We start from the raw sequence: 13721 nt of genomic DNA on the forward strand, positions 1-13721 counted from the left end.
CAGCTCCACCTGCTGGGGAAACGCTGCAAACCCTCCAGCTCCGCGCGACCGCTAACGGAGACTCGGGCCAGGGCTCCTCAGGCATGTGAATTCCCCCAATATTCCATTCAATTATGTCGCGCTTCCTAAATCATCTCTTTTACTTAACAAACCTCCCAGTCGCAGCTAATAAGCTCAGGAGAATCAGGGCACACCATTCATTTCTGGGAACAGGCTGATATTTTCTAAGAGCCATTAATAACGATGACAGGATTTATGTACAAGATAAATTCATTTCAATTTCCTTTTTCAATTAATGGCCAATTATTCGAACTCAGCTCAACCAAAAATATTACTCAAGTATCATTAATCTAACAAAAATTAACTTTACTATTCTCCCAGTAATGAGCAGATATAATTTTAAGATAAAATAACACACTTGAGTAAGCGTTGTCCGTTTGCATTCTGGGGGCCACTGCTCAGCAGTGGAGCCCTCCCAGCCACACTGCCTTAGGTTACTGGTATTAAGGATAATGACTTGAGCAAAGACCACCCAGTGCTTTACCTCCCTTAACTCAAGAGCCATTTTATATCCCAAAACTGTTGGTTCAGTGTGCATGGAGTCAAGCAAAAATAATCAGGGAAAACACCTCAGCCTCTGTAACCCAATCACCGATGTGGCAGGGGGTGGGAGGAGAAAGCCTGTTAGAAAGTGGACTGTTACCTGCTGCATCCTCCATTAATAACCTCTCTTTGACATTTCCTGGGTGGTTGTTTAAGGGAAGTTTCATTTCAATAATTATCCCACAAAGCTTGAACTTTAGAGGGCAGCAGCCATGTGAGCGTAGCACCTTCTCCCCTTTCTGTTTATTTCTATTAGCAGTGCAAAGCAAAATCTGCAGTTTATGATGCTGCTGTTGCTTAAAAACATCTTCCTGATGTCAGGAACGCGAACTTTGAGAGTATCTTGCTTAAATCTGCTCTGTAATGAACTAATTCTAGTGCAATACATCCTTACTAGGAGGAGAAACCAGGAACTTGAAGTTCAGAGGTAGAGCCCAACTTTTTTTCATTGCAAGGTTACCTGTGGGGCTGAGCAAGAGACAGGGAACTGAGGAATCTCTTGATCTTTAAAGAATAAATCTATTCTGAGCAGCAAAGCAACTCCTGCTCTGCAGATCCTCTGCAACCCAGCCAGGTGCTGCAGCCACCTCACAGCTCTGAACACACTCCCTAAAAACTTGTGGCATGAGCACTGGTTTGCCAGGAGCCCATGGGATCTGACTTACTGCAAGGAAGAGTTTCTCTCAACCTTCCAAAACCACAACAGGTACGTTTAAGCTGTGCAGGGGCTGCTTCTGCCTTCTTTTAACAAAGAGAAGAAAAAGAAAAGGGAAAGAAAAAAGCAATATAAAACCTTAATTTCTGTGCAGCACTGGCACAGGGTGCCCAGAGGAGCTGTGGCTGCCCCATCCCTGGCAGTGCTCAAGGCCAGGTTGGACACAGGGGCTTGGAGCAAGCTGCTCTAGTGGAAGGGGTCCCTGCCTGTGGCAGGGGTTGGAGCTGGAGGAGCTTTAAGGTCCCTTCCAACCCAAACCATTCTGTGAGTCTATAAATTGAATATTCCAGCAAATCAATAACTACAGAGGACCAAACAAAATGAGCTTTGATCCAATTACAGGAAAAAATGTCACTGATTATACTGACATGTTTTCATATAGAAATTATTCTTGATTTGATGAAAACATCAATTTATTTCTGGCCGCTAGTCAGCTTCAGTATGAATGCTCTTGTTCCGGAATAAAAGCACCTCACTCACAATTAACTTAGGCTACCTGAGAAGTATCAACAGGTAAAAATAGTCGGATCTGATGAACTTCTGAGTAACTCTTCACATAGAAAAATCAAGATTTATAATTTACCCTTTACATGAAATATACAAGTACAGCAAAATTAACAGAGAATGTAAATGCTAGGACTAGAAAAAGTCAATACCACTGCAGAGACCTTTCTGATTAAGAATGAAGTCCACTGGGTGCACTCACAAATGTGCTGAGTTTCTCAGCTTCTCAAACTTTTACCTATTTTGGTCATTTTAATGCGTTCTCCAACAGAAACTAAGATCTACTCAGTTACATTTTATAAGGTAATCTATTTACAATTTACTAAGATCTTCTAGATTACATTTTGTATCATGGTTTTAAAGAGCTCTACAAGAGGCAGAACTTTAAAAAGCACTGCCAAGCCATTTGAGTACCTGGACACTTTTGGCTCACACACGAGTCCGTTTGTCCACACCAGTTTGCCATCAGTATTTCCAGTTATAACTGGAACAGATCAGAGCTGCCTGTTTAGTTAATCTGAAGCTTCTGGGAAGCCATCATTACGCCTGCAAAGGTTGTCACCCACAAGCCTCATTCATAACTGTTGGGAGCTCTTAACTTCGGCGCTGTCATCTTCCCGAGCAGATGAGCATTAGCTCTAATGTAGCAGCTTTCTGCCAAGAGATTAATCTTCAGCTGGGTTTTACATTCTAGAGAGCTGTGCAGCTCTGAAGGGTGAGGTGAGCCGCATCCCTGTGCTCCTGGGTGCTGCCCCATGTGCCCGCCGAGCCTCTGCTGTTCCAAACGCCTGGCCTGGAGGAGAGCCTTTGGACCTGCCTCTGCCTCCCAACCCCTCCCTTGGAGGCCACAAGCTGAGCACCCCACCAGGACCAGAGAGACCTGCTGTGAGCTGCCCAAGGGCCAGCAGCATCCCACAAGTGCCCCTCACCCCAGGGGCTGCGGTTTAGTTTGGGTGCATTGTTCGAGGAGTTTTCAGCACAATGAATCCTACATGGCTCCATCCTCTCGCCTACAGCAAAACGAGACCAATCAACCGATCCACAGTTTGCTCCCTAGTCACGACACCTCCGGCTCTCTCCACACAATTCCCAGACCAGTCTGTTCTACACCAGATTTGGTATACACAGCCATAAATGACAAATGCCTGGTATTAACCTTTATTTGTGTTTTGGTCCATGCAAAATGAACTGGTTTGATCCTTAATATACAGTAAATTACTAGAGTTTTTAAAACCAATCACTCCATGAGAGACACCTCATTAACACATTGGTTTTTTCACATCTCAACACCTGTGAGAAATAGAACCCCCTGAGTCCCTGGTTGCCTTGAATGGGAACAGAAATGCTGCATGCTGAAGGGGCAGGCTACTGTCATTCCTAACACAGCCAAGCTGAGGAACTACGGGCAGCAAAGCCTGATGTAGCTTTGCAGGAGCCAAGCCAAGGAAAGCTTTACTGGGGAAGTGCTGCCAAAACTGCCAGAAAAGGGGGTATAAGAGCAGCAGGGGTGAACATTGGCCAAACTGCAACTACGTGGGCTTCTCTGTTTCTGAGGAAAATAGCATTATGCGGCAATATATGTGATACATGTTTATACTTCAAAGACAGAGAGGTAATTATCACAGGCTACCATATGCTGCCAATTCCATGCCTTAGAAGGGATGGAAAGAAGCCCACAGAAGTTAAAGAACTTTGCAATCAAACAGAACTAATGAGGAAACAGGGAGATGCATAACATCCTGCGAGCCAAACCTCGCCAGAGAGAAGACTGAAACTTTACCCTAAATGGCCACAGGAGCGGGGTGAAATCCCTGCTCAGACAGTCATCCACCACAGCCTCATACACTCAGAGACTGGACAGAGGAGCTGAAGAGCTGCCAGTACAAATCACGCGTAAAAACCCCTTTCTATGAACATCTGATGCACAACAGGAGTCTCAGAACTGTGTCTGAAGACGGCCAGCATTAAGTGCCAACAAGTAGACAACAAGAAGTTAAAAGCTTGAGAGGCTCAACATGAACATGCATCCTCTCCTTTCTAGGTTTTCCTGTCTTAGTTCCAAGCCATTACTACTAGTAGTTTAACACAGGAAGGTAAAAAATATTCCTCTAGCACACAGCATTTAAATCATCACTCATCTTCTGGACTGTCTCTTTTCCACACTGAACAGATTCAGCTCTAAACAGAAAAAAAACAGAAACATCATTCTACAAGTCACCCCCATCTTTTCATTATGCTCTTACAAGCTCTGAGGCAAGAACTGGATGCCAGAACACCCATGCTGCCTTCACTGTGGCTGTACATGGGGACAAAGTTACCATCTCCCTCATAGTCCTTTCCCACCATCTATGCTTGCAAGGATCACTTCCTGTCTTGAGCCACAGCACTGCAATGGCAGCTCATTTCTAGTCTCCCCACCACCACCTCTATGGTGGTGGGGAGACAAAAATCCTTTTGTCTGCTCCTTCCCAGACAGTGAGCCCCCTCTCTGCTGCACACATCTTACCAGCACAGTGGTACCACGTTCATCCTTATTTCCCAGTAACTTTCCTGTCTGTTGATTCTATCAGCAGCTTTACTGGTAGAGGAAGTGCTATTTACAAACAGTCCATGTGGGGCTACGACAGACACCTTCACAAACCAAGAAAGCCTTGCCTTATAAATACAGGATGAGTAGAAGAAGGTATGCAAAGTAACAGTTATGACACAAAAAGGAGAACTACAAAGGTGGTTGGGGAATACTGCAAGAAAACACAGTGCCTAGAAAATAATGCCAGTATGTGAAACAAGAAACCACACTACTGCTTGAACCAGGAACTTTGCAAAGTGGAGACAAACAGCAGATGCTCTATGTCTAGGATTGGTGTCAACATGTTAAAGGAAACTTTTTATCCACCATAGTGGCATCAAAACCAAATGAGCCTCATGTTAAATAACTTCATACAATAAAGTCCTGTGGCCAACGTTTCTAAGTTACAGATATTTAGTTACAGGTTGCATTGCACTCTATACTGTTTCCCATATGAAGATCATGGGTGATTACCCTTTTGTCCCATCATCACAGATAAGTCTAGCCCAGAAGGGGCCTCTGAAGGTCACCCAGCCTGAGCCTCTGCTGAAAGCGAATCTGGTCACGCAGAGCCCTGACAGCTCGTCTCCGTGCATCACGCCAGCAGCACAGCTCACGCTGGGGAGCCGAGCCCAGAGGCACCGGGGAGCCTGGGCCAGAGGGATCCTGTGAGCAGCACCCTGGGGAGAAGGCCGCTGCTGTCCTGGGCGGATGGGACATGTCACTGACTCACCTCTAAGGAGCGTTTTCCTGCACAATCTAGCAGCCATCACCTGAACAACCAGCAGACCTGTTTGCACATTGCACAGTCCCTGCAGCGATGGCACAGCCACTTCTGCTCTGCTTCACACAGGCAGCTCCACACACGTGCTGTCACATTTCCCTACGCATCACTCGCACGCCAGCGGAACCCTGAGCTCTGGCTCTTTGCATCACAAAGGCCATGGAACAGCCCCAGATGTTGGTAACACAAGTCTTGAGCATGCTCCAAGCCCTGTCACTCGCTCCCCATGCTCCAGAGCCAGCACCTCTCACACCATCAGTCAACAACGTGCTGTCTTGAATGGAAGGTGGCTCTGACCCACCAAGAAGTTAGTTGTTGGAGGAGAAAGAAACCCTAAACAATAGTTTTAAACAAAAGACTTTCTGTGTGCTGTGATGCTCATTTTAAAAGGGACGCACAGCTGTGAAAACAGCGTTTTACACATCCTGAAAAGCAAACAGCCTCCGCAAAGACACAATCCCCACTGTGACGGGAACAGCTCCACCCCAACAATGCACAACCCCAAACGGTTTAACAGAAGAAAATCACCAGGCGTTGAAGTTGTGAAATGAAATTTACCGTAAAATGTTCCTGTGACTTGTAGTTCTCATCCAGGTAAACTCGAGCTCGGTTGTAGTCCTTCATTGCATCACTCGATAACAGTTCTCTAGAAGGGAAAGAAGAGTTTGAAAGTATAAAGGGAGATTCAGAGACTCTACACTGCTTTAGCGCATTCTCCGTCCTGTGCGGTGCCCAGTGCCCCCACAGGAACCACGGGCCTTCACCTCAGCGTGGCAGGGACTTGAGGGACCACAGCTCCCATCCTGCCGGCGCTGGGCTGACCGCCCCGGCTGCCCCTGCAGCGGGAGTCACGGCGCTCCGCAGTGCCGCGGGGGACCCAACGCTCCGAGGGCCACAGCGCTCCAGAGACGCGGGCGGTTCACGCCGAAGGCCGCGGTCCGCACTCCGGACCGTCCCTGCCTTCCCGCAGGCCGGCGGGACCCCCACGGCCCGGCCCGGGCCCGCTCCGCTGCCCGGGCAAGGCTCCTCCCCGGCAGGGCGCGCCGCCGCCAGCAGGAGGCGCTGCCGCATCGCCGCTCACTGCAGCTCCGGCACCCGTCGAGCACCGACCGGGCCGGGCCGAGCGCTGCCACTGGTTTGCTCCGGGTCCGCTCTGGCTCTGCCCCGGCCGTGCCCCGGGTCCGCTCTGGCTCTGCCCCGGCCGTGCCCCGGGTCCGCTCTGGCTCTGCCCCGGCCGTGCTCCGGGTCCGCTCTGGCTCTGCCCCGGCCGTGCTCCGGGTCCGCTCTGGCTCTGCCCCGGCCGTGCCCCGGGTCCGCTCTGGCTCTGCCCCGGCCGTGCTCCGGGTCCGCTCTGGCTCTGCCCCGGCCGTGCTCCGGCACCCGGGGCGGCTTTACGGAGGTTACTGGAGTTACCAGAAGCATCTCGAGCAGGACGGGCCCCGCTGAGAGCTGACAATCCAGCACATCCGCGGCTCCTGGCTGCCCCATGGGCGGAAACAACCTCATCCATCGATTTGAGATGTGCTTCAGCCTGAGCAGCCGAGCTACAGCTCCGAGCGCCGCGCCCTGACCGACTGCGGTGTGCCCGTGAGCTGTGCTCCACATCACCCGCACCGCACCGCCTGCCCCGACCCCAGCCCCGCTGTCGCAGCCGCCGGGACGTGCCCCCGCTGGCAGGCGCTGGGCTCACAACACGCGGCCTGGCAGCGGAGCCTCCGTGCTCTCACACATGGAACTGCTCAACACAAGATCAGCAACTGTGGCTGCCCCATCCCTGGCAGTGTTCAAGGCCAGGTTGGACACAGGGGCTTGGAGCAAGCTGTTCTAGTGGAAGGGGTCCCTGCCCGTGGCAGGGGTTGGAGCCGGGTGAGCTTTAAGGTCCCTTCCAACACGAACCATCCTCTGATTCTGCAATAATAAGCCTCATCTCAGAGATGACACCAAGCCAGATACATATTCTGTATCTTGCACAATTATCTTGCCAGGACATGGCCAGAGGAGCCTTTTATTACTTTTTCTGATTTCTTAACAAACATAAAGCAGAAACACTTGGCTAGTCACTTCCTTCTTGAAGGTCATATAACACACTGGAGTTGAAAAAGACTTAAAACCTTTTACAACTTTACATGTCTAATGACTTTGACTTAGAATTATATACACATTACATACTCCTGCTTGCCAATTACTTGCTGCATTGGGTTTGTGTGACAAGGTTTTGATAGCGGCGAGGGGAGTTACAGGGGTGGCTTCTGTGAGAAGCTGCTATAAGCTTCCCCTGCATCCAGTGGAGCCAATGCCAGCCAGCCCCATGATGGAACTGCCATCAGGCAAGGCTGAGCCCATCAGCAATGGTGGGAGTGCCTCTGGAATAAAGTATATATGGAAAGGGAAAAGCTGCTGCACAGCAGCAACTGCAGTGGAAAGAGGAGTGAGGAAATGTGAGAGAACAGCTCTGCAGACCCCACGGTCAGTGCGGCAGGAGGCGCTCCAAGAGCCATCGCAGAGGTTCCCCTGCAGCACAGGGTGCAGACCACGGAGGGCAGGCTGTGCCCCGGTGGCATGGCAGGGGAGGAGTGTGAGGAGGCCTCCCCAGAGGAGGAAGGAGCGGTGGGGGGAGGTGTTTTCAGATTTGGGTTTATTTCTCATTATCCTACCCTGATTTGATTGCCAGTAAATTAAACTGATTTCCCAAAGTCGAGTCTGTTTCGCCAGTAATGGCAATTGCTGAAGGAGCTCCCTGTTCTGATCTCAACCCACGAGCCTTTCACTGTGCTCTCTCCCCTGCCCAGCTGAGGAAGGCAGTGACGGAGCAGCTTTGGGGGCACCGTCCAGGGTCAACCCTCCACACTTACTTCACAAACTTGTCCACATGAGACATGGAAGCTTCGTAGTTTTTTCCTCCAAATTCTTGACAGTGCAGAGCCATGAAGTGGGGCTTGTGTGCATGTACAACCTGGAACAGACGGATGAACGAGTATTAACCGAGTTGCATCCACAGCTATTATCACACAAGTGACAAATCCAGACATGCTATTTCTGAGGACTATCAGCTGCTACCTGAGCAGTAACAGCAGAACAGTCATCAGCAATTAGAGCAGCATCATTTGTTATGCACATGAAAGACTCCTAAGACACAGTAATTGTATCTAGTATTTTTAGATTATATTTTCTTTTCTAAGCTATGAATTAGTTCCTTGGCATTTAAAACAAACTCTTCCAGCTCACCTCAGAGAGGACCTAACACCATGGAGATGATCAAAACATTTGCCTGTCTGGGAGCTGGAACTGAGTTCCAACCAAGTTCAAAACACCTGAATTCATTCATTAAGTGTTGGATTTTTTTTCACTTTTAGAAAGTATCTGGCATTAGCTCATGGCAGAATGCTCATCAGCTGTCACATCAGATGGGTTCATTTATGAAGTACCTTATTTACAGAAACATCTAGGTAAATCACACACATACTACAGTATATATACACATGTATCTAATGAAGGAGGCTTGTAAATCCATCGCACTATTTCAAGTGTTAGTCCTGCATAATGCGAGTATCTTAAATACTAAATAGTCAGCACCAGGACGCAATTACCATACTAAGACCCCTGCAACATACGCTTTTTGGGTTAGGCATCAAATCAGAGACAGTATTTATAAGTTTGCTGTTGCTTTAACACACATTCAATGCATTCTGTCCTAATAACTTTCTCTGCATTACCTAAACTGAACATTGCAAACAATACGTCTAAAAAGGTCTCCCTGTTGATACTGAGTCCTACAACTTGTATTTCATGTCTTATCATCATCTTGTGAATGAATGGACACAAGCCTCAGAACTATTTGCATTTTTTAAAAGGGTAATTTAAAGTCCAGAATAACCGGGTACTCTACGGGGTAGGAACACATTAAAAAACTGCTGTACAAGATGCTGTTAGTTGTGACTGGGTGGCACTTGGCTCTCCCCACCACCACAAGGGCCATGCTGACCCTGTGGCCATTCCCAGGAGGAACAGCCTGGTTTCCACGAGCTGCTTCAGGAAGAATAATGAATGAACTCCTCTCTCTTCAGGCTTTGGCCCCCAGGGACAGGGCTTGCTATGGGGACACACACACACACACACACACAACATCCTGTCACCCCTCTTGTGCTGGGGAGGGCAGCAAACAGAGGTGCAGGAGATGGGCATGGTTACTGAGAGAGCAATAACCTCAGCACACATGATGCAGAGTAACTGCAAAAATAACAGGGATAGCCCTGCTTCTGTGCTTGTTTCTTTCTGCTGGTACCCTGCAGCTCTGACAAGGGACAGATGCAGTAAACTTTTGCAGTCGTGTTTTTAATTATGCAAATCAATAGTGACCAAGATTACTGTAAAAAGGTCTCTTAAAATGCTTCTTCTAAGCCAGGGTAGAAAGAAATTGTCGTTTGATCTGAGGACAGAGCACACAGCTCCTCACCATGACCACACTGATTCTCTCATCAGAAAATCAAGCTCAAAGGCAATGGATTCAAGATTAGCAAAACCTGAAATGCAGCAGCTTGCCATGGAGTGCAAGGCAAACGTGAGCCACCCTGCTCTTCACAGGCACCTCCTTCTGACAGCGGGTGCCCCACAGCCCGCAAGCAGTGGGTGACAGTGCCTGTCCCGGCTGGGGGGGCTCCCCGGAGCACACATCCCATGTGCCCATCCAGCACAAAAGGGGCAGCCAACGCCCTGGTCCTGCCACTGGCTGGTGGCTCATCCTGTCCTGGGGACTCCTTTGGACAAGTCTCTTCAACAGAGACCGGAGCCGGCGCCCCGGCACACGAGGGGCAGCTGCTCACGAACACCGGAGCCAGCAGGAGCACACAGATCCCACAGTGAAGGCAGCACGTCACAGCACGTCTAACCTAAGACAGGTTAGACTCGCAAAGAGGAGAAAACAGCTGCTGGTTTCCAAGTGACTTCAGACAAGTCACTTTCTCTTCTGTACTTCAGCTTCCCCATCATCGAAACAAATCTTGACACCGACCTGCTCGGTGAAGCATTCTGAGCTCAGCCACCAACAAGCGTTACTATATAAAGGAAAAAAGTAAATATTCCTCCCACATCCACCCTCGTGGATCTTTGTGCGCTTCGGTCAGCTCAATAGTGCCAGTGTCCAACTGTGATACACAGCTTTCCTGCTTTAACACCAGGCTGTCACCAGCAAGAACTGGGAATGAGCTGGAGCAGTTGGTAAGTTCAACTGGGGGTTGGGGGGGGGGACAGAAATGGACTGCAGAACAGATGGCTAAAAAACATAGAGAACGCAATAAATACCACCCGGCTGGGACATGAGCATCCTTTGCCTTTGATACTTGATGTAACTCTGAAAGCTTATCTTAATACCAGCTGATTTTATAGATTTACACTTAAGATAAAGCTTTGCTGCAGAAGTTTTTCTTGTATATCTTGTCCAACACCAGACAGGCCCTGAACAGGACACACATCTGAAGGGATTCTGATCACACAAAAAGCAGGTTTTGGCTACAACTACCAACATTCAGGGGAATTTCCAGAAACGTCTAAAAGTTTACTTTCCAGCAAGAGCTGTTGAACAGAAAGCTAAGAGCCACACTAAGCTGTGGAAACCAAAGTCCAAGACCAGCTCCTCTATGTTCAAAGGTGTTAAACTCTGACGAGCCGCAGCAGTGGGATGGGCACCCAAGCGTCCATTGGTGATCAACTAATAATCAAGCATCTTTATGAAGTTTAACCTGTTGGATCATTTTCTTCACTATCTTGGAGATAAATATTAACCAAACACAGCCTCCACAGTCGAACTTGTAACAGAGTTCATTTGTGGTCCCTAATAACATGCAGTCCCAACTCTCTGTGTGCTTTATTGCTCCAAATCAGTTTTGGCTTCCAAGTTCTGATCTTATCTACTTGGATAACTCTATGAAATTGCCATAATTAGGAAACACTTGCAACTATTTAATCTTGCAGAGCAAACATACCCAACTCTTACTGCTTCAAAGCAACAACATCCAGGAACTGCTTATTGCAAACACAGCAAAACCGTGCTGTGTTGTGTTGCTCACTCAAACTGCTACAGTTTGCAGTTTGCTTCAGTAAGCTCTCTCCTTACACAGCTAATAGAACTAATAGCTGATAAGACAAGACAAAACAAAACAAACGGTTTCAAAGAAGATCTAGGCAGAAGCTCTCCCACATCTCTGACTGATGAGTAACAGGGAGCCTTGAACTGGGAGTCCTGCCTGGAGGAAACGCTGACAGCAACTTAGAGAAAACACTCCAGGCACTGCACTGAGATGCAGGGCACAGGTTGTTTGCATTCAAATCCTTCAGAGCTTGATCACAGCAGGTATTAAAGAAGAATAAAGTTATATGCCATTTTTTAATGAGGAAGCAGCAGTGGCTTAGCAGCAGTGAGGCCTTTGTGGCTTTCCTTGGAGGTTAAACCACAAAAGCATACCTGAATATTAGTTACATCCTCTCAGATAATAAATACCCTCCAACTAAGACCAAGTGGCTCTGCTTCATTACCTTTTACAAGTTTTCTACGGTTATGAAAGAACAAATAGTACATAATAATGAGTAATGAATACTTCAGAGTAGGAAACTCACAGTTACCAGAGGTTAAAGATCACACAAACACTGAATTTGCATCTACAGCAGCACAATGTGTTCACAAAGTTGGGCATTATTCTCAACTTCTGGACAAAAAAAACAGTGCACAGGAAACCCCGACTGGAGCTTGGTTTGGGATACAGGTAACTGAGCAAGATGCTCCAGCACAGGCAAGCACAAATACAAAACTGGTGAATCCCTGAAGCTGGCCTCTGCCCATTCCTCAGGTCCTTGTCTCTTTGGACATGGGACAGGATGGATGATAACACCCATGCTGAGGGGTGCCTGAGCCCAGCATGAAGGGCTCTCCACATGGCCCTCGCTGCTGGGTGCGGGTGCAGTGTACATCAGACACACACAAACCCCAACAACCCGACCTGAGGTGAAGGTCCCATCTGAGACAGGCCCAAGATCTCACGTTCCAAGGTTTGCTGGGTCAGCGTAGGGTGTTTATCACCCCTTCTAGTTAGACAGGTTTAAGGCCACTAAAATAACTAAACAACCTCCTTTGAGTGGCTGGGGTTTGGTTTGTTTTTCTTCTCCTTTCCTTAAGGAGGCTAATAACACACACTGTTTCCATGCAGCAGCACCAAGATGACCTTTAGCTTTTAGGTAAACTTTTAACTTCTGTATTACTACAAGTACAGGCTCTAAACACTCTCAAACACATTAAGCAGCATGGAAAACTGCACTGGGGGGGAGTGATGAAATCACCCTCTGCCTCCACATTTTCATCTAAAGTGACTGTCTGCCAGGAATGCTACACAAAAGGGTTGTTGCTAAAGTTAGCCAAGAGTCTGAATAGCTCCAGCCGCTGAACTCCTCCAACCTCAAACCCCAGGCACGATGCAGCTGAGGCGAGTACAAGGGATGGGGAAGGAAGGGGTGAGAGGGAGAAACCCCATAAGTAAATAAAACAGTAAAAGTCCTTCCCATGGGTCCTACGGCCCTTGCAAACAGCTCTTTGGTTGCTCTTGAAACTCCTTGTTCCCCTCTATTTTTGTCCCGCAAGCTGACATTAAGGCTGTGAGCCTGGGCAGAGTCACTCCACACACCTGGGGTGAGCAAGACACCCATTTGCATGTTCTGTGAGTGCTCTGTTTGCATAAATCGAGTTCATAAAATCCTCCAGTTTCCTGTCGAGCACCAACCCGTTCCCATCACACGCAGAATGCTCCAAAGCACCATTCTCACAACCTGTTTTCTCTCTCCTCAGAACAGCCACTTTCCCTCCTTGTTTCCAAGGTGTGTTTTGGTTAAGAGAGTTTCTACTGAAAAGAGGATGGGAGCCTAAACTAAAATAGTGAAGACCCAAGTTACCAGTAACTACTCAGTACAAAAGATGAGGTGCAATCCCCAGCACTAGGACTTCACTGAATCCTGTGTCCCTGTAAGGCAGCTTTCCTCCATTCACTGATTTCACAGAACCCCAGCCTGGTTTGGGTTGAAGGGACCTCAAAGCTCCTCCAGCTCCAACCCCTGCCACGGGCAGGGACCCCTTCCACTGGAGCAGCTTGCTCCAAGCCCCTGTGTCCAACCTGGCCTTGAACACTGCCAGGGATGGGGCAGCCACAGCTTCTCTGGGCACCCTGTGCCAGCGCCTCAGCACCCTCACAGGGAAGAGCTTCTGCCTAAGAGCTCAGCTCAGTCTCCCCTCGGGCAGGTTAAAGCCATTCCCCTTGGCCTGTCCCTACATCCCTTGTCCCAAGCCCCTCTCCAGCTTTCCTGCAGCCCCTTTAGGCACTGGAGCTGCTCTCAGGTTTCCCCTTCAGGAGCCTTCCCCTTCCCATGACACAACACACTGGCTTGCAAGGCTTATCTGGAGTCCAGCAGATTTTTGCTTGTTTTTGCAAATAGTTTTGCACAAATCCTGTTTTCTGCTTTGGCCACCAGACACTGGAGCAAACCCTGCCCACCCTGGAGCCACAGGACAT

General features: G+C 48.6%; 1 protein-coding gene across 3 annotated transcripts in view; it reads right to left on the bottom strand.

The window, feature by feature from the left end:
- The window catches only part of INPP5A (inositol polyphosphate-5-phosphatase A), a 209222-nt gene that overhangs the window by 141539 nt on the left and 53962 nt on the right, over positions 1 to 13721 (bottom strand). For all 3 annotated transcript variants that reach the window (XM_062635160.1, XM_062635162.1, XM_062635161.1), the window contains 2 exons: positions 8028 to 8128; positions 5734 to 5821 (listed from right to left, as the gene is read on the bottom strand). In XM_062635160.1, the coding sequence (XP_062491144.1) occupies positions 5734 to 5765 (32 nt within the window). In that variant the 5' untranslated portion in view covers positions 5766 to 5821; positions 8028 to 8128. Of the gene's footprint in view, positions 1 to 5733; positions 5822 to 8027; positions 8129 to 13721 lie in introns of those variants that run through there.

The sequence above is a fragment of the Pezoporus occidentalis genome, unplaced genomic scaffold (genome assembly GCF_034315485.1).
Source record: "Pezoporus occidentalis ecotype Australia unplaced genomic scaffold, CSIRO_AGI_Poc_V1 ctg45, whole genome shotgun sequence".
Lineage (NCBI taxonomy): Eukaryota > Metazoa > Chordata > Aves > Psittaciformes > Psittacidae > Pezoporus > Pezoporus occidentalis.